The following is a 27,383-nucleotide window of genomic DNA, read 5'->3' as shown; positions in this document are numbered from 1 at the left end:
AGGGTTATTTTTGGTATATCAACTATGTGTTACTTATTCACTGTGATAAACACAGTGCCAAATAGCTGACTTTTTTAGAATTAAAATTCCTGTAAATATAGTTTGTGGAACTGTGATAATATGGTTTGGTCTGAAATGAGTAAAATGATGAGAGAACTTCCTGCTTAGGTTTAAACAGTAATCATGTCAGCCTTTCACCTTTATTAACATGACTAATTTAGAGTGTACAATTTTTTTAAAAAACTGCTCATTTACAATTGCAGACTGGATTAAACCATACCACAAAGAAGAACAAAATTTTGTAACAAAGTTTTGATATGGTTAAAACTACAGCTTCTATAACTGAAAAAATGCTAGTTGGATTTTTTTCAGTGGATAATTAGATATACTAAAAGACCTAGTATGTAAAGAACCAAGTTACTAGTAGATAATATATGCCAGTCTACACTGTATCAAGTGTAAAGCAAGACCATCTTGGTGCTACTCTTCCATGGAATTAAGGAACAGTATCCCATGTAGATGGAAGGATGGCATAGACAGGGGATGTACATAGACTTCTACATCTAGGACCGCAATCTGAAAAACTACATTGTTCTGCTTCTTAGTACTAATAGCTGTATATAAGAAAATAGCTACCATGCTTTATTTATGTATTACTGACACAGGAAGAACATAAGCCCTTGGTTCACTGCACTGGTACAGCAATTTTTTTGTTTTGTTTTCCTGCATCACAAGGGTTTTAGCTTTTTTTTTCCCCCTCCCCCCCTTTCTTTTTTTTCTTTTTTAGGGAAAAGTTGTGATAAAGGCCAATCTTTTTTGTCTGAAATACCTGAGGCCCCAGCTACTTCATCTTACAGGAATATCATCCAAAGTAAGTATGTCATGTTAAAAGGCTGATGTGTGAATTACTTTGTCTGAGCAGTTAACTTCTAAAATATGTTATGAAGGCATCAACAGCATAATTTTGGCAGAATGTACTGTATAAGAATCATGAAATTGCACCACTTGTCTCAGAATTACTTCAGCCACTTATATTTTAAACAATTAAATTCTGTTAAAATGCTAGCTATTCAACTCCAGGTAACTAAAATAAGTGTGTCTTCTATGGCTTATTTTGACCTTCACTGCGTTCCAGCAAATACATCATGTACTCTTGCTGACAAAATAAAATAGTTTTGCTAACTTTCTACGAGCAGGCATTTCTTAAATGGAATTTGATAGCTTACCAGTGAATGAAGTTTTGAGTATGTCACTCTTACACTTCTGGAAGAGCAAACGTATAAAATGCAGAAAGTATTCAAATAGCAGAAGAAAAATGGGTCTAAAAGGCATGTTAACAAATTCTTTAAATCATTTCAAATATAAGTTAGGGTAGTATGATAGACAAAATTTTGTGATTTATGCCCACAGCAGGCAATAGATCCATACAGTGATCAATACATAAAATAAGTTCACTACTACTTTGTTTTTGCTTCTTTGCAGGGATTCAAGAATATTGTGGCCTAAAGCACTCACAAGAAAAATTATCTAAACCCCAAGGAATGGAATAAATGTGCAGTTAATTATAGGAAAGCATTTTATAGGAAGAATGTAAAGACTTGTACTCCTTTTCTGTATTGCAAATAAATAATTTTTAAGTTAATGTCCTTGCTCTAATTTCCTGTTCTTGTTGTGTGCAATCACCATAATATTTGAACACCAGCTAGTCCACCTGATGTCTCAAAACTTTATTTTAAGTTTATAGAAATAAGTCACTTAGTGCATCAGAAGTTAAATCTAAATCTAAAGTATTTTGTGATACCTGAAAACTTGCATATGTCATTAGTGAAATTAATCTCCAAAGACGTTCACATATAGACTTTATTCAGAAACTCTTATACATTAAATACATATTTTCACTGGAACATTTACCTGAGTCTTTTTTAAATATTAGTATATATTTCAAGCCTCCTTCATTTGAGGATTAATTGTAGTGTGCATTTCCATGCTGTGTTTCATTGGATAAGATCACTTCGACATCTTTTTCTTTGATTAGTAGAGTTCCATATTTAGAGTGCAGTCACTTAAATTTAGGATTGTCTCCTCTTTAGTGATCAGTGTCTAGGAAAAGAAAAATATGTTACAGCCTACTGGGAACAAATTACTAACCATTTTTTTTACTTAGACAAGTTAACGTTAGTTTCCTTGTTTGTAATACAAGAAATTAGAGGGCAAGTGTCACTGGAAAATTAATTGCATTTGCTTTCAAATTTAAATCAATATAAACTTGACTGTGTAGCTGCATAACAGAATGAGTTGACTTGAAGGAGCTTGCTGCCTACTTGATTTATAGCAAGGAAATAAGTCAGTGTTCAGGTTTAATTTATTTGTAGGAGTTTAATTCACCAAGTAATAAAGTGCTGTGTTGCCAGAAATCCTTCTCAAATGTGCCTTTCCTCTGCTCTCCTCATCTCAATCTCTGATTCCAGACCCCACTCCTTCATGCGAGAAATTAGCCAGAGGGAGGAAAGAAAAAAGGGATGGCTAACTACTCTGCTCTGCACTCACTCAAGAAGGGTATTCTCATCCTGAGTGTTAACAAGTCTTCTGACTTGTCCAATGGTTACACATCCCAAACTCTGAGAAATGAGAAGCATATACTGTAGGAAAATTGCAGTTGTCTTTTTTTATTACACTTCTGAAATTATGCTGCCTGATCTATATAGTATGAATATCATAGAACCGAGTATTAGAAACACCCAAAGATCAGGAATCCTCCAGAGGCTTTTGTCTTAATGATTAAAATGACCCCAATCATTAACAAACAAACTCTGTATTAACTTCTCAAACAGAAGCAAGAAATTTTCATGGTAGGATATAAAGCTAGTCTTTGGCCTGTTTAGGAACAAAAATTTCAATTTTTACTTAAAACACATTTGCCTTTTTATCTTAAGGTGTTAGCTTATAACCGCAACAGAGGAACTCTGTCACTAAAAATCTGAGTTTGACATGTTTTGATCAAGCCATTCTTTACTCTTGTTCAGACAGGGTTGATGCTCTAGAATAGTGTTACTTAATAAATGTTTTATTGCTTATCCATTTTTCTAATATCAGTCCTCAACTTACAGTCACCTAGTGGTTATGTATTTCCATATCCTTCAGGACATCCATACCCTGAATTTCTTCTTGTCTCTCCTGCGGAATGAACACATGAAAGCTAAAGATGATGTTCTACTAACCTAATTCTGCTCCAGCATTAGTATCTAGAGCAGGGGTCTCAAACACACGGCCCATGGAGTTATTTCCTGTGGCCCGCCAAGCTCCCCAAACCCCCGGAGTTATTTCCTGCAGCCCGCCAGGCTCCTTCCCCCCTCAGTGCACCGTGTCCCCACTCCTCTGCCTACTTGCAGGCACTTCCTGCCACCAAGGGAGGAGGTGAAGAAGAGGCGGGGCAGGGGCAGGAAGAGGCGGGGGCTCATGGAAAGGGTGGAGTGGGAGCGGGGCCGATGGCAGCGTGGGTGCGGGAGGTCAGTGATGCGGCCCTTGGGCCAACATACTATTCCTCATGTGGCCCTCGTGGTGATTTGAGTTTGAGATCCCTGATCTAGAACATCTACTGCAATCATTTTTGCTGACACCTCTAAAGTACTTTACAAAATCTTAATCTTAACTACTCCAAGGAGGTAATACAAGAGCACAGAATGGGTTTGTTATAAAACACATTGTCTAATTCTTTTATACGTCATACATGCAAACAAGACAATTTAGAAAAGTTACATGGTCACTTTTTCCACAACGCATTGGAAAAAATGGTGCTTATTTTCTTAAGCTACTCAATTCTGCACCTTTTGGGAAAGTAGAAATTGATTTGTTGGTCATTGCCATCCACATCCATAAAAGTGTAGTAGCAGCAGGAAGATATTTTCTTGTACCATACCCCAAACCATGAATAGAACTCAAACAAATACCAGGACAATTTTATAGGCCCTAATTACAGTCCACTTTTCAACAAACTTCTTCATTTATTGCAAAGCAGTCCTTGTCAATGGGTCCTTCTGGCTTCTCTGCTCAGGTCACACTTACTCTTTTGCAGTGCAGCAGTTAGACCATACAATTCCCAAACTGGTTTTTCAGATTAAACATTAATTTTGCATTTCAGAAAGAGGGACTACTAGTCTGAGACTTTAAAAGTGTTGACAGACTTGTGCACTGATATTATTCGTGCACAGAAAATCTGTAGGTCCACGTAGATGTATATGTGATGAACACAACTCACTATAAAGCACAACCTGGCATTCCTCAATCATGTTTATCAAAGTGTAAATCAGCATAATGCCCAATTCCTTAAAAGCTGCTGTGGAAAACACATACATGATGTGACTACTGAGAATAATAACGAACCTTAATACTTACCCTCTGAAACATCTGCTGTGACAAAAACCTTGAAGTTACTTTGCTGATGCTTTTTTTCCCTCCTAATTTACAGTGGATGTATCCATATAAGTTAGCAGCTTGAAGGGAGATTCCAGCTATGACAAGAGCCTGCAGAAGTTGGCCCAATAAAAGGTATTACCTCACCCAACTTGTCTCTGTATGAGGCTATAGACAATCAACAGCTTAGTGTGGAAAAATTGATAATGCTGATTAATGTAAGTAGTATCAAAAGGAATTTACCTTCAAATAATAAATTAAAACTTGCATTTTAGGAAGCATAAATAACCAGTAACACTCCTCCCTACCCACCGACAGAAGAGCCTTTTTTTGGGAAGTCTCACTTTACATTTCAAGGGTGGAAATCAATTTTTCCCCCAGCTCTGGTCTCACTCCTTCCAGCTTGACCCATTTTGTCAGTGCTTTGTGCCCAACTATAATACAAAAGTCTGACTCAAAAGAATAACTCTTTACACCTACATGAAATCATGTTCCCTTCATTTTAAGACATTCATAGCCAAATTCTCACTACCCGCTATTTACAAGACCTTTATTTTAATTTAACCTGGAATGCCACAAATTTTACCTACAAAGGAGGTTCTATAATAATTTGCAAATTTATGAAAGACTTAAGAGTACAGTTTAGAAGATGTGCCAACATTTGCAGAAAGCATAATTTTAGTACCACAAAACGATTTGGTAAACATTTTCTAATAGGGCAGCTTTAGCAGCTTTCAAAATCATAGAAATGTAGGACTGCTGGAGGACCTCCAGAGTTTATCAAGTCCAGCCCCCTACACTGAGACAGAACCAACTATATCTAAACCATCCCTGACAGATGCTTGTCTAACCTGTTCTTAAAAACCTTGAATGATGTGGATTCCCAACCTCTTGGAAGCCTTGTTCAGACCTTAACTATCTCTATAATCAAAGTTTTTTTCCTAATATTTAATCTAAATCTCCCTTGCTGCAGATTAAGCCCATTATTTCTTGTCCTACCTTCAGTGGACATGGAGAACAATTGATCACTGTCCTCTTTATAACAGCCCTTAACAAATCTGAAGACATAACAGGTTTCCCCCTCTGTCGTCTTCTCTCAAGACTAAACGTGCCCATTTTTTTTTTTAACCATTCCTCAGGGATCAGGTTTTTCTAAACAATTTAGAAAAGTTACATGGTTACTTTTTCCAAAATGCCTGGGAAAAATGGTGCTTATTTGGTGATTAAATGGTGATAACCAAAAAACGATAAAACCTCTCCTCTGGACTCTCTCCAGTTTGTCCAAGCCTTTCCTAAAGTGTGGCGCCAAGTACTGGGCACAGTACTCTAGCTGAGGCCTGACCAGTGCCAAACAGAGTGGGGCAGTTGCCTCCTGTGTTTTATATATGACACTCCTGTTAATGCACCCCAGAATATTAATCTTTTTCTCAGTTGCATTGCACTGTCAATTCATATTCAACATGTGATCCACTGTAACACCCAGTTTCTTCTCACCAGTACTACTACCTTGCTGGTTATTCCCCATTTTGTAGCTGTGAATTTGATTTTTCCTTCCTAAGTATAGTACTTTGCACTTCATCTAATTGTCTAATGAACTTAATAAAATTAATATTATTGGTAGTACTCTCCTCCAAAGAAAGTATCAAACATTTTCTAGAAAACAGTATCTTATTTTGGAACAAGTTTAAAAGGCCTCATTTCAAGCATATGCTATACACCAGTGGTCGGCAACCTGAGGGCCGCATGCGGCCCATCAGGGTAATCTGAATGGTGAACCGCGGCCACTGGGAGCTGCCGAGGGCTGTGCCTGCAGACGGTCAATGTCAGCAAAATGTCTCACAGCCTGCAATCAGATTACCCTGATGGGCTACATGCAGGCTGCAAGTTGCCCACCACCAATGCAAGCGATTTCAATATCTTTAAAATGTTCATCTTTACACATATGAGTCCTGCTATATGACTTGTTACATTACAGCCCTAGAAAAGCCAATATGGTGGTACTGACAACAAGCAGCAACTGCTTATTTCCAGTAAGGCCTGCCAAAATATTAAATGATGCAGTGTGACAGAGTGGTCTGTTGCAAGTCATGGAGACCAGGAGGCTGGGTGGTGAAAGGATTAGAGGATGTTAGTACAAATATTATCCAAGTTCCAAGAGACATGCAAAAGTAAAACCCAACTGCAGAATGGTTTCTCCTTTTCTGTTTCTCTGGAACTAATAGTTTTTTAGTTTGGGGTATTGTATAGGTGGAGTTTTCTGAACTGAAGCTGCAGTGGTGCCTGCCAGCAGAAACATTTGACTCAGGAGAAGAGGGCTGATTGACCAGAACCTAGTGAGGGGTGGAGAGTAAGGAATTATAAAGTCTGTGCCAGGCCTAAGGGATTAACTTCAGTTTGGGAACTGAAGCCTGCTCTACAACTTCTTGAAGCTGTCACTGTAATCTTCTAACTTAAATTCTTACTTTCTATGGAATCTAACTTAAAACTGTATTTTTAATAGTCTTGTTTTTCTGCTCCTTTCCCCTTCACTGCACCTATCACGCACAGCTCATATGGAGTTACCCCATGCTTACCAGCCATTTCAACTTCAAGGAAAACAAAGTGCTAAAAAAGAACACTGTCCAAATAACTGGACAGATAATTAGTCCAAGCCAAAAGATTCGAGCTTCAACTTCAGTTGAGCCAGCTATGCTTGCAGATACCTGGAAAGAAAAACATTTAGTTTTAGTTACCAAAATATCCTAACAGTACTTAAGGATTGAGACATTCCTTTCACAGGTAATTTATATGCATTTATATGTTCCTGTTTCTGTTATGTTTTATATAATATCAGCTGTAGCTTAGCTACTGGAAATAATTTATTTCCTATTGCCTGGCTGTATGCTTCCTTAGACTGGCATTCCCTTAATTGAAATCATTGCAGCATGGGAGAACTATATATAGCTTCTAAATACAGTATTAATTTTATTTACACAGACAAAAATTGGTCATGCCCTGAACTCTACTTAGTACCATAGGTATGCTGGGTAACTAGTTGAACCACCAAGCATTTTAGACTTTTATATTCTGCATGAAACAGCCATTAAAATCCAAGTTTATCTTCAACAATATGAAAGGAAACATACTAACTGGTAAAACTCAGTTGATTTTATTTAAATGATACAGAATTATGAAGTACCCTAGAATGAATATGTCCTGCACACTACACTGTTTAACAGGCAGGATAATAATATTTTAGGAGCAAATTGTGACCCGAACTGCCTCTTAATTCTCAAAAATCAGTGTCATTTTGGCTCATATTTAACCTCACCTTGGATTTTGGAAAAAACTAGGAGCACAGATCAGTCTACTCCAATGGTCACCAACCGGTCGATCGCGATCGCCTGGTCAATACTAGAGACTCTCCCAGTCAATCGCAATCTCTGTGGGGGGTAGTGGGGCTGCCGCTAAGGCAGGCTCCCTGTCTGCCCCGGCTCCCGGAAGCAGCCAGCACTGCCTCGTGGGGGACAGGGGTCTCTGCGCGCTGCTCCTGCCTGCAAGTACTGCCCCTGCAGCTCCCATTGGCCACAGTTCCCTGTTCCTGGCCAATGGGAGCTGCGGGGGTGGTGCCTGAAGAGGGGCAGTGTGTGGAGCCACATGCCCCCCCCCGCTCCTCCCAGGGGCCACAGGCACGCGTTGGCCCCTTTTGGGAGTGGCATGGGGTTGAGGCAGGCAGGGAGCCTGCCTTAGCCTCACTGCGCTGCCGACCAGGAGCAGCCTGAGGTAAACGCTGTCCAGCAGAAGGCCACACCTCAGCTGTGAGCCTCCTCCCCAAGCCAGCACCCACTACACCCTCCTGTACCCCAACCCCTCTGTCCCAGTCCTAATTCCCCGCCTCCCAGAGCCAGCACCCCATAACCCCTCCTGCACCCAACACTCTGCCCCAGCCTGGAGCCCCCTCCTGCACTCAAACTCTCTCCCAGAGCATTTGCACCCCTCACCCCAACCCCCTGTCCCAGGCTCAGCCCGGAGCCCCTCCCACACTGTGAACTCCTTGGCCCCAGCCCAGAGCCCACACCCCCTCCCAAACCCCAACCCCCTGCCCCAGCCCGGTGCAAGTGAGTGAGGGTGGGGGACAGCAAGCAATGGAGGGAGGTGGGGGGGCTTCGGGGAAGGGATGGGGTAGATCCTGGGTTGCCCTTAAATTCAAAAAGTGATCTTGTGCGTAAAAAGGTTGGAGACCACTGGTCTACTCTAGACATACCATATGCTGAGTAAAATGTTCCATTGCAAATGAGCAATGACATAACTATCTGGAAAGCCATCTAGAATAAACTGGCATCCTATATGTTTCAAGTTTGCAACATTCTACAATTTAGAAATCATGAAATGCAAGCCAGGTCTTCCATTATTAAATTGTGTATAACAATGACAGATTTCACTTTATTTGCACAACTTACTATTAAATGTTTGATACATTTTACAGTGAAGGTGCTGCCTAGCACCACGCAGACTTCATTCTCTGTTAAATATGAAGGGAATCCTTCAAGATTACTGTTTAACTTGGTAACTGCAGAGCCATGTCTGAGCTGACTCCTGAAGAGGTAACTCAGACACTACCGCTAGTTAAAGTACTAATTTGACTTTAACATGTTCTCGTATGCACAAAGAGGATTGTTTTCAATCTACAAAAATGCTGAGTTGTCTTGAGTGAAAGTGGAAACATCCAGAATGTATGAAGAGCTAGAGTGAAGCACAAAAAGGGAGGCAATGGTTTATCTAGAGCAAGCCTTCCACTATTTGCAAAGTAAAGATTCAGTGCATAGGTGTTGTAAACAAAGAGTGTGGCTTTTTTATAGAACTTAAATCCAGTATGGTCAGAAAAGTTATAGCATCCAAGTTGGAAACACTGATGAATCTTTACCCCAGGAGCTTGCTAGGAAAATTTATAGCATGTCCTCAGCATATTCCCACTCTGGGGATACACCAGTGGGTGCAGCAGACTGGAACCTTCTCATAGCAGTCTCAGTTAGAACACTCATGCACTCCTTGGCATTCCAGAATGTTTGAAGTCGAGCCTATTGTAAAGGGGGCAGGGTGCCCTCTACCACTTCAGTTTCTTCCAACAGGGCAGTAACCTGACATGAATCTCTCTGGATCCATCACACCCAAATCATTCTCTAAAAAAAAATGCAGTGCCTTAGCTTAGTATAGTGTTAAACTTAGTTTTTTATTCTTTGTTCTTAGTTGAGACTTCAATTCCAGTTTCATGGCAGATCTGAAAACTAAGAGATGTGACTTCATAAGGTGTGCTTTTGTCCAGCACTGTTCCTGGAATATGATGCCTATCGTAGAGCATTTATACTTGGCCTGCAGAGAGGGTCACTCTCCAAAACTACACAAGGGGCACCAGAAGAGGCTGCAAACCTTATTGCTTAAGCAGCTCTGACTACAAAACCTCCTGGATCATACTCATCCAACGGGTCCTGCATCTAAGGTGAAAAGGCCAGTGTCAGCTTCTGACACCTTGGAGAGTGAGAAGATGAAAAATACTATACATAAGGTTCTGATCTCTGTCCCAGGGCAGATCACCTGATCTAAACTTTAAATGCTCAGACAGTCGATGCTGAACTCTGAAAAATCTTGATATTGGTGTACTTTGGTTCCGAGAAACACAGTGCAAGACAAGGCAACTCCTGTTAGCAGAGCCAAATCCTATTCTCTCGGATCTGGATCAAAACATCAGTTTCTAAATCAAAGACTAACGTTTCAGGTCAGGGTAAATCCCTGCCTAAGAGTCATCCCCAGTTCTGAAGATCACTTCAGATCTGAAGATTATTCCAGAGCTGGACAGTTGTTTCTACACTGTCCATCCGTACCGCAAAAACCTTTACTATGGAAGCCCAAATGCCTCTACGGTTGGAATAAGAGGAAGGCTCCTGCTAGTTATTCTCAGATCTGTCCACGAGAGAAGAGAAGGTTGGATGAGTTGTTGCAGATATCCCCAGACACTTCTTCCCCCCGCCACATCAAAACAGCTAAACACTACCGCTGACACCACTTAAGTCTGTTCTTGAATAATTGCCTCAATGAAAGCTTTCAGGTCTTTCTAGATCCTCAAAAGTTCACGTAGCAGCTAAAGCTACCCATCAGGCCTAGAAAGATAATTATGAAGAGACTTGAATTGTATCCACCAGTACCAGCATGGGATCCCAATTTAGTCTTTATGCAGCTAATGAAGCCTCCCTGTCAACCTACAGCAGCCTGTTCTCTGTTCCTTCTATATATTAAAATGGCTTTCACAGTAGCCAGATCAGCAGCTAGGCAAATGAATGAACTACGTGCTCTTTCTGGCTGATCTTCCATTCACTCTTTCTCACAAGAATAAGATGATGCTCTGTTCTAATCCTAGATTCATGCCCAAGGTGGTATCCAACTTTCACATTTGTCAAACTGAGGAAAGCATCCATTCTATCTCTTGTTGGAGATAGGTTACACACTACTTCCATAACATGCCTTAGCCATGTTCCAATTGCATTTCTGTAAGGCTGCTACTTGGAGCTCTATACATACATTTACAAAACACTGCTATCTGGCCTTGGCTTCAGTTAGCACTCTGAGTCCCACCTTCCCACTTATAAGATAGTTTGGCAAGCAGTACTCCATAAATGGAATAGTAACCTTCATTTCTTTGAGTATCCTCTTACTTACCTGTCCTTCGAGATGGACACTCCCCACCCACTTTCTCCTCTTCCTTGGAATCTTAATAGAATCTTGAGTCTGAGGAAGTGGTGAAAGGAACTGAAGTAGCAAAAGGTACCATATGCCTTTTTATAACCTTGCCCTCGTACATTCAGGAATGCAAGGGGAAGAGGTAGGAGGGATACTTGAGCACTCTAATGAGCACTGCTATGAAAAGATTCCACTGTCTGAGCTTCACCCAGGAATGTTAATATGCAGAGTCCATCTCAAAGAACTCTGGTTATAGATAGGTAACCTTCATTTCCAGCACAGTTCTTGAGCTTAAGTACAGAACTGCCATCAGTAACAGGAGTGGGCAAACAGCTATCACATGATGTTCTCTCTCCAGGAAATAGAAATTGTAAATCTACAAGCAATAAGATTATATAAATTATGTCATAAAACCAGGTCCTGTTGTTGTCACCAAGGTCCAAGTGTTGAAACTGTAGCACAACAAAAGTTTAGTGCTATGAAAAAACCCTCAAATGTGCTCTCAATTCCTTTAATATTGCTCTGTAAATTTACCCCAAGAGCTGTAAAATCTGGATAAAAATATCCTTTACACAACATTAAAATTCCAGAACTAACTACACTTAATAGTAAAAAGAAAAGGAGTACTTGTGGCACGTTAGAGAATAACCAATTTATTTGAGCATAAGCTTTCGTGAGCTACAGCTCTGTAGCTCACGAAAGCTCATGTTCAAATAAATTGGTTAGTCTCTAAGGTGCCACAAGTACTCCTTTCTTTTTGCGAATACAGACTAACACGGCTGTTACTCTGAAACCTACACTTAATAGTGTATCATTGCTACTTATCAGCTGTTTATCATTATACATTGTAACATGGATAATGTTTTACTATAGTTCTTACTTTAAAAGTACCTTTTTTGCTTCAAAAACCCAGTGGCTTTTTCCATCTTCATCAATCTGGTTCCACCAACGTAAGCCAACTAAGAGTCTTCCAGTTACATTCTAGAGACAGAGTTAGTCAGTTATTTCCATAAATCAACTAGGTAATTTTTTTTTAAATTCATGAACATGACTCTGAAAGACTAGATCCTTTTTGTCAACTGTTAAAGTTTTGAGAGTTATGCCAAATGTTTTAGGGGTGTGTGGTGACAGCTCAATGAACTATTGAGCCTTATAATACGGTTCTAATATAAGCATTAATGCAATGCAATTTTATTTCAGTGGAAAAATGTTTCTCCCAAGTCAATTACAAGAGGAGTTATTCAGCTAGTTAAGTTCATCTGGGGCACACCTAGTCACATTGTGAATGTGAGGGGGAAAATCCAAAAGGATATAGAACAGACAGGAAACAGGAACATTCATTAGAAACAAGCAAGTAACAAAGATTCACAAACAAGTTAGGCACTAATTTTTACATATGAATCATTACTGTACAATTGTTTCATTATATCAACATGCATCTATAAACTAACATACCAGTCCTTGTTCCATTTCTCTCCCTTTTCCCTTCATTCTAAGACTATCTTTGAATGCAAGGTTAACATATATATTCAATTGCCCATTTTAATGCATCCAAAGGCCCTCCCCAAAATCAAAATATAATCTAAATTTAGTATAATACAGGAACAATGTTTATTCAGTAACTTTTGAAGTAAAATGGAAAGCCACATATGTAGGTAGGGACATCCACAGACTTTATAGCTCAGGTAACTTTTTCTCACTTCTAGACTTCTTTTCTTGCCCAGACCAAAAAAAAAAAAAAATCCTAGACTTAACATATAGATCAAGTTTTATCTCTTTGACCAAAAATTTAAATACATTGGTTTTTTTTTTTAAAGTAGTCCAAAGCTTTCTAAGACATCATGACCAGGCAGAAAAAGATTAAAAGTTTGTTTTCGCCAGTTTGTCTTTATTTTAAAATTGCTTTTCAAATAACTAGTGAGTAGTGACAGATTTTCCCGTCACTATCACTAGACTTTTCTACAAGATGGAGTCAAATTCAGAAGGCCCATCACATTAGTTGCAATATTGCTGTCTTGTGCAGTTCAAACTGTAGGATCAGGACTTCAGTGATCCTTGGTATCTATGCAGAGTCCCGCTGGTTTCTGTGGGGGTTCCATGCAGGCACAAGAGTCTACCTACACAGATTTGATTGTAAAATCAGTGCCTTAGTCCTTCTCTCTGATCCTTTGCATTTTCTCCATTATTAACTGGTTTAGAACTGCATTAAAGCTATGGGGTTATATTCTGAAGTTATTACAAATTTATGGTATCTCTTTAAACTTTCAGGGTGCCTAGACTCCAGGCTTTTAAAAAATGTATAAATGAAAAAATATGTTAATGATTTTTCCCCCTCCCACATCAACAGCTTCTCAATCTCAAAGGCCCTGGTATTATAGCTATCATCCTTTTTGGAGCTCATCAATGAATTCTGCTCTTTAAATTGAACGTAAAGATCACTAAGGCATAGAACGCTACCTTACCTGATTCCAAAGGCAAAGTATAAACAAGACTACCATAGGTGAGGTAACTTCCTTAATATTTGTACTAAAACATGTAAATGCTGCTTCCATCTAGTTAAAACAAAGCTGTTCAGCAAGTTTAATAAAGGAAGAGCAGTACACGATTATCTGACAGTTATTTTTCACTGTATTTGTCATTAAGAAAAATCAAAATCAAGAAATAAACAGACTATTTCTAAACTTCATTATTCGTTCAGAATGTTCTTACCTTAACCGACCAAAAGTCAAAGGACAGAAGGAGAAGAATAATGACAAAACAGGCAACAAAACTTTTGCTGAACCAGTCACAGAGCAAGTAGGTAACAATAGCGCTCACTCGGAAAAACAGGTGAAAAAAAGTAGCCAGGGGATGCCTAGAAAAACAATCCAGAACACTTACTAACTTAAGAGACAAAACATATTACAATATTTACCAATGTTGCAACTTAACGTTCATGAAATGCTATTGAAAAACATGTGATATCTACTTAAATGCATGTGATAGGATGTAGATCCCTTATTCAACAAACCAATCATACTTTTCCCACTAGCTAAGTTTCAGCATAAGACTAAAAGGAAGACTGTGAAGAAGTGCTGCCTATTACCTATAAACATTCCTTCTTCCCCCAATTTAGAACAAAAAAATCTAGTTTCTTTATCATTTGTTGTAGGCAGTCCCCTGGCATATTGGTGAGAACAGGGGCACACAGAATCCTGGGAGGGACTAGGGAGACTTTGGTATGGGAAAGATGGTGCACTTAGCCCCTGGCAGAAGGGGGAGAATGCGGGACCCTGGTACAGGTGGTGGGGTTAATCGGGGACTGAACTCCTGGTGGCGGGGGAGTTTGGAGGACCTGGGAAAGAGGGTTGTACACAGAGACCCAGGAATGGGGGGGAGGGAGAACGGCACACAAAATCCCTGGTGTGATGGAGGATGGAGATACATAGCCCCTCGCATGGGGGGGAAGGTGGAAATGGGGGTGGCAGGGAAGAGTTTCAGGGGAACCCTGAAACAGAAGGGGATAGGAGTGTGGCACAGAAGGAGCTTGTGGGAGAGAATGGAGGAATGCAAGGAGCCCCTGGTGTATACAATAAGCTTGGCCTCTACAAGCTATGAAGTGTATGACCTTGAGCCCAATTTACAGTTCCAATGGTTAGTTGGACCTGTTCAGCTGATATAAGCAAAAACCCAGCCACTTAAACTAATCTTGTCCCTTTGGAAAGAAGGTGAAATTGTATCTGTCCTGTTCAGCACGAATGCTGTTTTATTGAGGAATGTTTTATCTTGCTTACTCAACAGCTTCCGTCTGCAAGGTAGCAGACTAATATTTAATTAGCACATATACTGATTTCAGTGTTAGCTTGCCAATTAATTTTGAAGGCATTTCCATTTTAGGACTTCACCTATCACCACCCTGTGCCAGAAAAACACAATTCACCTTATGAATAAGGCAGCTAATTTGTTATAGTTAATCAATAATTAGTCCAATTTCCCATTTTAATAATTAATGCTATTATGCAAGGTATAGCAAAAATACTGTATAGCAGTGGTTCTCAAAACTTTTGTACTGGTGACTCCTTTCATATAGCAAGCCTCTGAGTGTGACCCCCGCCCCTTATAAATTATATATATTATAATTTTATATATAAGAACACAATTATAAATGCTGGAGGCAAAGCAGGGTTTGGGGTGGAAGCTAATAGTTCATGACTCCCCCCCATGTCATAACTTCCCAACCCCCAGCTTGAAAACCCATCCTGTATATCTTTACTGATCCTCTAAATAAAGTTATTTTTTTAAATGAATAAGAAATAGCCAACATTTAAATTTGACATGTAGCAGGAAGGGTGAGCAGTAGACCCAGTGGTGGATCTCTAACATAAAATTCACAATGTTGCCTGCATATAAAATGTTGAAATTGTCCCTATAAAGGTGCCATTAATTAGTATAGCCAAGTATTTACAAAACTTAAGCAGCAAGACACAGGAATATTAACAGATCAAAATACCTGGCTGGGTGATTTGATATTATCCAGAGGTGAAGATGAACTTATGGAATAAGTCCTATCCAAAATGATTACTTCCAGAAATGAGCTGACATGCTAGAAGTCTTGTAGATGTTAACATTTAAATGAATTAACTCTGACTAAAGTAAAAGATTGCAAAAAAGTAAGTGTAAAGCCTTAATGCAATAGTTTTCATTGAGTTCCAAATGTGATGCTTAAGTTTTAGTGAGGAGTGGGCAAGGATACATTTTTGTAGATAGTAGTATTTTCAAAAGTATATGATTAACATATGTTTATGCCAGAGAGTTACACTCAAATGGCACCATGGTGTGCCATGTTAATTTCCATATCAAATCATTTGACATTTTTTCCCCTATCAGCCCAGCAAACTTGCCATGGAATCTGAAAACTAAGCTTTTCTGGCTCATTAATCCGCACCAGTCAAAGTTCCTGCAGTCAAGACTTAGTTAAGAATTGTTTATGATGTGCTAGCCAGAATAGAATACTTCATTCCTCCAGAATCAACTGGCAATGCAGTGTTCACAGAAGAGAGAAACTCACTTTATTAAAAAAGCAAGAACGACACTGGGAACAAATCCAGGTAAACAGATGAGTTGTTATTTAATCACTCTTCTGTTTGTACCCACACTAACTTCAAACTTTCCAAAACCCATCTTCTAGTTTACAACTAAGCACATGAAATTTTAGATTAAAGCTTTTTTTTTTCCCCCTTCCTCTGAGCAGCTTCTGTGTAAAGACAGGATTACATTGGAAATTGTCAAAACTGGGAGTACTGAATTGCTATTGCAGATCTGTAACGTGTGTCAACTTCACTCCAGTAGGAATAATGAGGAATGTACGTTTCACACTTTCTGATTTTAACAGCAATTCAATATGGGGAAATGTAGGGCGTTTGACCTATACAGTCATTGCCAGGATGTCTGGGAAGACCTGTGACATTAATTAAATGGCCCAAAAAGGCAAGTGACTGTTACTCTGCTGTCGTAAGTAGCAAGGAGAGCCTCACATAAAAGGTGCATTGTGCTGATAAAGATTAGTGATGGAGCAAAACCAGGCAGACAAGTGGTGGGTAACGGCTGCCAGAATAGACCAGTTGCTGGAATGTATTAGCTGTACTAATGTTGAGGGACATTAGGGTGTTAATAGTGCTACCAGGACTTAGAGATGTTCTGATCTCAGACTTGGATAGGTGTTCACTGGAAGAAGCATCCGTTGAAGCAGCAGGGATGACCACGGCTGGAGATGGGACAGGGAGGGACAGGGCTCTGAGATGACACCAAACATTCTCTCTCAGGTGCTTTGCTGGCTGGTTCTTGCTCACATGCTCAGGGTCTAACTGATCCTCCTATGTGGGACTGGGAAGGAATTTTCCTGCAGGTCAGACTGGCAGTGACCTCGGGGGATTTTTGCCTTCTTTTGCAGCTGCGGGTTACTTGCCAGGATTAGCTAGGTATATCTCACAATCATTCTCCTGCCACTGTAGAGACAATGATGCACTTAGGTTCCTCCAGTTCTCTGCCTGTGGCACATAGTAGTCTAGTCTTCCGTGGGCTGTAATACTTTGATCTAATTCCAGTTGTTGAGTTTTGTGTGCAGGTGCTGAGTGGTGTTGGTAGCTAGTGTTACATTAGCAGACTAGATCTGATGGTCCCTTCTGGCCTTAAACTCCATGACTCTATATTGAATATACTATTTGTACTGAAAATTCTGGGTCTGGCTTTGGACTAAGGATTTCTACACCATACTCAAAAACTGTTTATTGGAGGCTGATTAGTGTTAATCTAACAAAGGCACCCCGCAAGAAAATGAAACATAAAACTGGGTAAGGCTCTTCAGGTGGCAGTTACTTATTACAAACAAACGAAGTGTTCTTCCTCTTCCAGGGCCAAGCAAAGCAAATCTCTTCAAATGTGGATACATACAAAAAGGGACAAGTATTTAGGCTTCCCTTAGCCTTAGACAGTGCTGTGGTTTGCTTCACTTCCCCAAACCATTCTCTGTTCCCTTTTAGAAGGGGAGTCACTGATTCTCCATAGCTCAAACAACTGTAGTCCCTTCTAGATTCCTGCAAAGGTCTCAGTAAGCAGCTTTAAGCAACTTTTAAAGAAGCAAGTTAATCGTTGCCTCACTTCCCAGGAGAATAGGTCCCATTACAATTGTTAAAATTAGGAATGTATTTTATTTTTCCACCACATACTGTCATTTGCAGGAGTTTTGGCAAGAAGGCAGTGGACGTTGAGGAGGAAATGATGCCATGAAATGCTGTCTCTCTACAGATTATGAGACATGCTCTACAGCTTTATGACTTCTTCGCAAATTAATGTGTCCTCTCTCTCTCTTTTTTTATATATTGGGTGGTTTTTTATATACAACACCTACACTTGGTTTCCTCTTTGTGGGAAGTTCAGAATGTAAAACACAAAGATAAGTGGCATATTTAGTTGAAAGGGCAGTTAGGTTTATTTTTCACCATGGAAGCCTGTGGCTAAAAAAACAGGAAGGTAGGATTACGATAAACGAAAACAAACTGTATATTTGGCGGACTGATGGCCTTCTGCTTTTTCTGAAGGTCCCACCACGGTAACCCTGTCAATCTTGTATTGCCATATCAGACAATGCTGAGCAAAAGTGTAATATTTTATTCAATGACTTCAGCATATTCTTCACTAGCTTATGACTTTGACACATTTTTCTACTTGGGAAACAGTGACTGAAGTGTGTTTACCCATCTTAGTTGATATATAAGTCATGCTGATAGCAAATACTATTGACTAAGTAGTTAGCCTGTAGCACATGGACCACCTTACAAGGATTTAGTTAGTCAAGAACTTACTCACAGAGCTAGGGCTCCAGGCTCTTCTTCTTTGTGAATGTGTGCATATGTATGTATATTATAACTTGCACCCCATTGTTTAAAATAACCTCTCAGAAGCTTAAAGAATTCCACATTATTGTATTTCAGTGTAGTCCATTTCTGTTTATGCCAAAGGATCTTTAAATTAATCTGGTACAGTAATTTACTTCCTCATTTATGCACCAGAAAAAAAAAAAAACTCTGGGAATAGATTTGTTGACTTGTTCACTCTTCTGCTTCAGAGCTGCAATTGACAGTTTCTAGTTCCTCCTATCTAAATAAGATTTTTAACAGAATATTCCCAAGCAGAAAAGTGTTATAAAGCAGGTAAAACATTAAGCCAGAACACCTGTGTCCCTTTTGAACAAAGTGAAATGTATACCTTTCGAAATCCATTCACAGGTAAATGGCATTTATCTATACTTAATTCAATATCATTTCTGCAACGGGAAACAGCCCTTCCTAAAATCCCTCTAGACATACAAGGACAGTCAGAAGAGGCTAATGTAATTAGTAAACAAAACAGCCAATTCATATTAATATGCAGTTCAAAGAAACAGCATCATGATTTTTCTAAGGTGATTGCTAGAGTTTGGTATTAGAGGCAGAGAACTAAGTGAGATAGGATGGTTCAGGAGACATTTAAAATGTAATGACCCTTTAGCTCTAGTTCACACATTCAAAGCCAGTACCAGGCAAAAGTAACCAAAACTTACCATCTCACACTCTGATCCTGCATTTGTATGGCATACACTGGGCTCCACACGGGCACTAGTCTGCTAGTCAACTACACACTGCAGAATCGGGGACTTATAGCTGAATGATTGATTATAAATTAATTTGGCAATTTCAGTTCAATTCTCAGTGGACAATGGCCATCAAAGAAGGCCTGTCTACACTGATTTTTCTACCATTTTATTAAAATGGTAGAAAAATCAATTTAGTTACATTTGGTGCATTTCCCTAGTGTGGACATAGTTATACTGATATAAAGGCGTTTATTGAATTAGCTTTACTGAAAGATTATATACTTATGTTTTACACCTTGATACGGTTTAATTGCATCCATACTAGGCAACTGTACCAATGTAGTTAAATAGGTGTAAAAAGTGAACAGAGACAACCCCTTAGTAAATAGTAAGCAGGGATACTTAATTCTCAGACTCTTGTGATGGGTATTTACTTTTTTTTTTATTTAAGGCAGAGCTCAAAAGGGTTTTGGTGGTTTGTTTTTTTTTACTTTTTATTTAGAAATTCAGATCCAGTCTTCCAAGAAAAACAGGAAAGACTGCAGTCAAATGAAAAACTAAACTAAAAGTAGGTTGACACCTATCTAGGAAATGAAATCAGATTGAAAAGGGAAATATTTTCTCTTCAGAATGTTAAATTTTCTTTTGTTAAAAATCAAATTCAAATACCTTGAAGTTGAAAGCTCGTTAAGAATTAACAGAACTACCCCTTAATTTAATGTTCTTGGTCCTCTAATGAAGAACTACAGCAAAACAAGACAGACCTCAGATTCCTTTTATTTCTAAGATGAAACAAGCAGAAAATAACCTCAAATCAAAGGCATTCTTTACAAAGAAGCAAAATTTTCCTTTGCAAGTCACTTCAAAGATGGTATCGTGAGACTAGAATGCATTGATTGGATGGCATGGGGAAACTTACATTGCTTGCTGCTGTATTTGATTTATGAATAAATGACTTCATTTTCAGAAAATGATTATATAGCATCATTGCTATGTGTTGTTAGGTTTGCATTGCTCTTTGCAGACAATACATTTCCTAGCTCAAATAGCTTACAGTCTAAGGCCCCAATCCTGTGTTTTGGTCTAGGCAGGCAGACCCTTGTATCTACACAGAGCCCCACTGATGGTGATCTGCTCACATAGATCAGAGCATAAGGTTGGGACATAAATTTAAAACCTGACATGACAAATGTGGGAGTAAGTAGAAAGGCGGATAAAATCACGGAGTTGCTTTGGTTTACGCACATGATTGTTCTGTTTGTTTTGAGTAATTCTGTTTCCAAACTGAAGTTGTGTAATTCATGCACATCTCTCTGGCATCTGGAATTGGGATGTGGCCGGGGGTGAAATGTTTAAGTGAGCACAAGAGAATGTAGAGGAGAAAACCAGGAGTAAATGTGAAGAGGAGATGGAACTAGTAAGGGGAAGTAATTACCTCCATCAACACTGGGAAAAATGTGGATGCAATGGTGAGACAAGACAGATAAATTTTTTGCCTATTTGGTGTAGCTCCTATGCTATGTGCTTTTTGAACAAAAGTCCCTGCACAGTCCCTGCCTGAGGAGTTCATTCTAGGACTAGACAAACAGAAATTGGGGGAGAAGGGTATAACCTACAAGCAGTGGTCAAAAGACATGATTGAATAAGTCATGCAAAATGAGGTTTATTTATCAAATTGAAATGGAGACAATGTTAAATAGAATTAGTGTGTCTGTAAAGAGTCTAATTTGAGATTAACAGTAAAATAAAAAAAGCTACAGATGTTTAAAGGAGGAAGTGAAATCATTTCATTAAAAACAATGTCAAGGTTGAAAGGCTCAAATCTTGCTCTATTTTTATTTGCCCCTAGTCTTAGAATTGTACTGAAAACCAAACAGACTAATCAATCCCCTGCCCCTTTTCTTTAAATAAAGGAGCTCTTCTATTAAGGAACATTTTGTAAGCATTTAAAGCACTTGTGAGCAACTCACCTTGCTTTAAATGGAGTTAAATAATTTGTTCCCATGAAAATTTCATTTTAAGCTTTCAAGGAATTATTATTTTAAAACCTCTGGAATAAGTAATGATAGACTAGAAAATACAATCTAAGAGCCAATTCTTCTAGATTTTCTTTTACGGTGGCCAGTAGAAGTTGTTCCACTGATTTCAATATGCGTTGGATCTGGACTCTACTTCTTTATTTATACATATGATGTGTTTAATCTATTGTTAATCAATTTGCCACAGTTGTTTGTAAGAATATTTTGAGAAAAATACCTTCCTAAAACTTTACAACATTCAGAGTGGCCATTTACTCATCCTACAAATGCACTTTTTAAAGTTAATTATAGCAAAGTCTTGCACAATTGATCTTGTCTGTAGTGGCTAGGCTGCCACCTTTTTTTTTTTTTTTTTTTTTTTTTAATTGAATAAATTCAGTCCGTTCCATCAAGGTAAGAGCAGGCAAAGCTGATTTTGTGTCTGGTACATTTTCATCAGAAAAAAAAAACGCTGCAGTGAGTAGTAAATGTGGTATAGCAAAAATATTTCAAACAGGAAAGTATCCTTTTGGGCAGTTGTGAGGTATTGTCAAAGTAATTATCTTTTGCCTATTAATGAAAATCTCAGGTCTCAGGATTATATGAAAAGAGTTTTTCCTCAGTCTCCACTCAACTATCTGATATCTACTGCTGAGGTACTCTGCAGCTGTGCATCCAGCAGAGGAAGAACATGCTAACCATTGGACTATTCCTAGAGCTGTGGTGGTATCTGATGCCATCAAGTAAGCAAACTTGAGCTACCATGACTTGCTCATCTGAAAAAAAAAAAATTGCTAAACAGAAAAGCAAAAACAAAAACTAAAGCAAACTAACACTTTCCCTGTCCACTAGTCTGCCCTTTCAATTCTCTCCCTTAAAAACTAAAATGTGACCTGTTTAACACTCCACATTTAGTTTTTGAAAGTAGTTGCTGGACTATAAATGAAATGACCATAAGGTTGGTGCACAACTGGATGAAAGACCATATTCGAAGAGTAATCATCAATGGTTCTCTGTCAAACCAGAAGGGTATATCTAGTGGAGTCCTGCAGAGGTCAGTCCTGGATCCAGTACTACTCAATATTTTCATTAATGATTGGATAATGGAGTGGAGAGTATGCCTATACATTACAAATGAGTATGCTTATTTTAACAAATGACACCAAACTGGGAGGGGTTGTAAGCGCTTTGGAAGAGAGGATTCGCATTCAAAATGACCTTGACAAACTGGAGAATTAGTCTGAATTCAACAAAATGAATTTCAATAAAGACAACTGCAAAGACAAGTACTTCATTTAGGAAGGAAAAATCAAATGCACAGCTAGAAAATGGGGAATAACTAGTTAGGTGGTAGTCTTGCTGAAACTGATCTGAGGGTTATACTGGATCACTAATTGAATATGAATCAACAATGTGATCAACAGCTGCAAAAAAGGCTAATATTCTGGGATTTATTAACAGCAGTGTCGTATGTCAGACATGAGAGATAACTGCCCCGCTCTACTCGGCATTAGTGAGGCCTCAGTTGTGTTCCATTCTGGTCAACAATCTTGAGGAAAGATGTGAACAAACTGGACTTCAGAGGAGAGCCACAAAAATGATAAAAGGTTTAGAAAACCTGTGAGCAAAGGTTAAAAAAAATGGGTATGTTTCATCTTGAGGAGAGAAAAGACTGAGGGGGATCCTAATAACATTCCTCAAACATGTTAAGGGCTGTTCTCCATATCCGCTGAAGGTAGGACAAGAAGTAGAGGGCTTAATCTGCAGCAAGGGAGATTTAGGTTAGAGATTAGGAAAAAGTTGCTAACTATAAGAAACTCTGGCATACTCTTCCAAGGGAAGTTGTGGAATCACCATCATTGGAGGTTTTACAAACATGGTTGGTCTAGGTTTATTGCAGTGGTTCTCAACCCGTGGCCTAATCAGCACATGGCTGTGGCCCATGTGACAGCCTCAGGGCCACACAGATAGTATATATATTGTGTGGATGCGGCCCACATAACACACAGAAAGCTGCATTGCAGCTCACAATGGTAAATAGATTGAAAAGCACTGGATTGGGTCCTGCCCCATGGCAGTAGGCTGGACTTGATGACTTCTCAAGATCCCTTCCAGCCCTACATTTCTAAACTATTGCGGATAGGACAGTTAACTTGGGGGGGAGGAGAAAGAAAGAAAGAAAGAGATAGCAAAGAGGAGAGAGAAAGCCTAAGAAAGTGATTAGGTTATGTCTACACTAGCATTTTTGTCGGCATAACTTATGTCACTCAGGGATGTGGGGAAAACAGCCCTCTGAATGACATAAGTTTCACCAACACAAGCGCCAGTGTGGACAGCGCTATGTCAGCAGGCAACACTCTCCCACCAACATAGCTACCATGATTGTTGGGGGCGGTTTAATTATGCCAGCAGGAGAGCTCACGCCTGTTGGGACAGAGTGGCTACAAAGGAGATCTTACAGCGGCACAGCTGCATCGGTACAGCTGTGCCGCTGTAAGGTCTCTAGTATAGACATAGCCTTAGTACACTGGCTACTCTTGCATTCTTCTGGGACACCAATGCCCTTCAGTATTTAAAGGTACTCTATTTCACTGCCCAGAAATGCCTGATACACCATCAGTGAACCAGAAATGCACAGGCTACTATGGATTATTATTTGTATAAGCACCATTTTGAGTTCAAACTAGATGAAGCAGAGATAAAGGGGAAGTTAAATCAAGGAGGAGGCTTGCGTACCATTCTGATAATCTGAATCACAACAAACTGAAGTTTGACTAGATCTTGATGTTTTCCATCCTCTTTCCTTTACACAAAAATAAGCTTCCATGGGAATGGCTTAAGAAATCATATTTCTGTAATTTAAAACAGAATTTTTTGAAAATGAGATGGATTTTTATCGCCATATTGAGAAGAGAGGCTGATCCCTGAGGAAATAATACTAAAGAAAGTAGATGAATTAGGACACGTTGATCACTTTGCATCTTTCCCTAATTTCATTCTCCCATTTATGCCAATAAGCAATACCAATACCTGCTGTGTTTGTGGAAAAGAGAGGGGAAGGTAATACAAATCAAAGCACAAGGTTATCATTTCATCAGTACTGTGTATACCTCTATTCCTGTTGGCATAATAAAAACCTTGGCATTGCTCTAGGAGACTGTGGAACAGCAGAAAAGTGAGTTTGTGTGTGTGTGTGGGGGGGGGTGAGAAAACCTGGATTTGTGCTGGAAATGGCCCAACTTGATTATCATACACATTGTAAGGAGAGCGGTCACTTTAGATAAGCTATTACCAGCAGGAGAGTGGGGTGGGAGGAGGTATTTTTTCATGCTTTGTGTGTATATAATAAGATCTTCTACACTTCCCACAGTATGCATCTGATGAAGTGAGCTGTAGCTCACAAAAGCTTATGCTCAAATAAATTGGTTAGTCTCTAAGGTGCCACAAGTACTCCTTTTCTTTTTGCGAATACAGACTAACACGGCTGTTACTCTGAAATCCATATATTGTGACATCTAAATGAAGAATGGATACTGTGGGAAAACAAACCTACTCTGCTCCAAAAGGATGGATCAGATAGTACTGGAAAAGAACTATTGACCTAACAGCTAAACTTACAAGAACAGGTCAAATTACATGACAAAGGAAAGTCTGGTCATCTGGTATGACAAGCTGTTCTCCCCACTAGGTGACAATTGTACTGCAAATGGCATTTTACAACTAGATGAAGAGAAGGTGCCAGTAAATGATGTCTGCCTTCCCTCTGGGCTGGAACAGTGTCCTGAATAGGAACTTTTTGTTTTCAACAAGATCATTTCATACAAAAAAAATGTATGGAAAAAGAGAATGTTCATTTGAGCTGGATTTTTAAAGGCTAACACACTGTTCAAAGCAAAGAAAGGATGCATATTTTCTGCGTGATACATACAATTTTGAAGAGGCTTAAGAACGGGCAAAGCGATGCTTGAATCCTGACTCAAGGCATGAACAATTCCTGGGGCAGTTTGGTGAGGAGGAAAGGCAGACAGCTAGTTTTCATGCACATTGAGGAGTATCTTCCTGTTCTGCTTGTCTATCAACATAACCAGTGGCTTTCCCCACAGATTCCTCCTTTAAGATATGGCATTTAAGGGAATAATCATGTAATTTACACTAAATTTCTAAAGTACTTACCTGATTTTTGCTTTCCTTAATGCCAATTCCTCTTCATTCCCAAAGTCAAGAGACACATCCTCAGTGTCATCCACTAACGGCTGGAGAGAGAAACCCCCCAACATCCAGACATCAATGGAGAAGGAGACAAGTCCTCACTGACACTCCAACTCCCCCCAGCCTACCACCCCCTTCCCTCTGCCCCCGCAACACCCCGATTCCCCCCAGCCTACCACCCCCTTCCCTCTGCCCCCGCAACACCCCAATTCCCCCCAGCCTACCACCCCCTTCCCTCTGCCCCTGCAACACCCCGATTCCCCCCAGCCTACCACCCCCTTCCCTCTGCCCCCCAACACCCAATTCCCCCCAGCCTACCACCCCCTTCCCTCTGCCCCCCAACACCCCAATTCCCCCACCTATCACCCCCTTCCCTCTGCCCAGCAACACCCCAATTCCCCACAGCCTACCACCCCCTTCCCTCTGCCCCCCAACACCCCGATTCCCCCAGCCTACCACCCCCTTCCCTCTGCCCCCCAACACCCCAATTCCCCCGCCTATCACCCCCTTCCCTCTGCCCCTGCAACACCCCGATTCCCCCCAGCCTACCACAAACCCCGATTCCCCCCAGCCTACCACCCCCTTCCCTCTGCCCCCCATCACCCGATTCCCCCCAGCCTACCACCCCCTTCCCTCTGCCCCCCAACACCCCAATTCCCCCCAGCCTACCACCCCCTTCCCTCTGCCCAGCAACACCCCAATTCCCCCCAGCCTACCACCCCCTTCCCTCTGCCCCCCAACACCCCGATTCCCCCACCTATCACCCCCTTCCCTCTGCCCCTGCAACACCCCGATTCCCCCCAGCCTACCACAAACCCCGATTCTCCCCAGCCTACCACCCCCTTCCCTCTGCCCAGCAACACCCCAATTCCCCCCAGCCTACCACCCCCTTCCCTCTGCCCCCCAACACCCCAATTCCCCCACCTATCACCCCCTTCCCTCTGCCCAGCAACACCCCAATTCCCCCACCTATCACCCCCTTCCCTCTGCCCCCGCAACACCCCGATTCCCCCCAGCCTACCCCCCCTTCCCTCTGCCCCCAACACCTCCCCCCACCCTACCACCACTTCCCATTCACCTACTGACACCGCACCTCCACCCAGGCCCCGCTCGCCTCCCGTTTGCTGAGGCGCCAGGATTGGGCGCCAGGGCCCACCTGCTTCATCCTGCCGTCCGGGCCGAGTAGAGCCGGGTGCTCCGCGGTCCCCACGGACCTACCGGGCGGGGCGGCAGCGGGCTCGGCCTCGCTGGCCAGGCGCGCCCGGTTGCTAAGGCGCGGGGAGAAGCGGCCGGGTGTCACAGTGAAAAGAGTCCGGCCCGAGGCGCGGGGAGAGGACCAGGCTACTAGAGTGGGTGGGGGTGGAGGAGGGGTGTTAATAGGGGGCCAGGCTGTTAGGGGGACCAGGCTGGGGTTTTCTTTGGGGGGGGGGGGGGGGGTTGTGAATAGGGTATCAGGCAGTTAAGCGTGGAGAGCGGGAGGGAAAGGGGACCAGGCTGTTAGAGGTGTGGGTCGGGGTCTGGACTAGTTGGTGGAGGATGTGTTGGGAAGGGTGGATAGGATTTTTGGATGATTAGTTATATTGCAGGGGGACCGTACTGCTGCCGCACTGAACAAGGTGCTGTACAAAATCCAATCCCATAACAGAGGGACTGTCCTCGCCTGCACCACTTACCTACTTGTTTGCTTTCCATTTACCTTCAGTATTTTTTAATTAAGAAACAAAGCAACCTAATTCAGATGAGCCTCTTGCTCTCAAATTTGTTTCTGTTTGCTGTATGCCAGCAAACCTGAACCTCTTCTGCCTTTATTAAACCAAAATACAAAAAAGTTAAGTTGATTACAACAAAAAAAGTTCAAATACCTTTTTATTTTAGTGAGCTCCTTTATTCTCTCACTTTTTGAATAGGTGTTTCAAGAAAAGAAC

The 27,383-nt window shown here is 40.7% G+C and overlaps 1 protein-coding gene across 2 annotated transcripts; it reads right to left on the bottom strand.

The window, feature by feature from the left end:
* Window positions 1–1,846: 1,846 nt before the first annotated feature.
* Window positions 1,847–26,829, bottom strand: TVP23A (trans-golgi network vesicle protein 23 homolog A). 2 transcript variants are annotated; one of them, XM_073362465.2, is made up of 8 exons: window positions 26,615–26,829; window positions 25,423–25,502; window positions 13,831–13,975; window positions 12,013–12,102; window positions 6,984–7,112; window positions 4,393–4,521; window positions 3,106–3,174; window positions 1,847–2,100 (listed from the first exon to the last, which is right to left on the bottom strand). In XM_073362465.2, exons 1-7 carry the CDS (start codon window positions 26,621–26,623, stop codon window positions 3,112–3,114), a joined length of 645 nt encoding a protein of 214 aa, XP_073218566.1. In that variant the 5' UTR covers window positions 26,624–26,829; the 3' UTR covers window positions 1,847–2,100; window positions 3,106–3,111. The 2 variants fall into 2 exon arrangements, with proteins under 2 accessions (XP_073218566.1, XP_073218565.1); XM_073362464.2 differs by having other exon boundaries at window positions 26,552–26,773.
* Between the last annotated feature and the right edge of the window lie 554 nt (window positions 26,830–27,383).

The sequence above is a fragment of the Lepidochelys kempii genome, chromosome 10 (genome assembly GCF_965140285.1).
Source record: "Lepidochelys kempii isolate rLepKem1 chromosome 10, rLepKem1.hap1, whole genome shotgun sequence".
In the NCBI taxonomy this organism is placed as follows: Eukaryota; Metazoa; Chordata; order Testudines; family Cheloniidae; genus Lepidochelys; species Lepidochelys kempii.
This window is presented reverse-complemented; position numbering and strand designations above follow the sequence as displayed.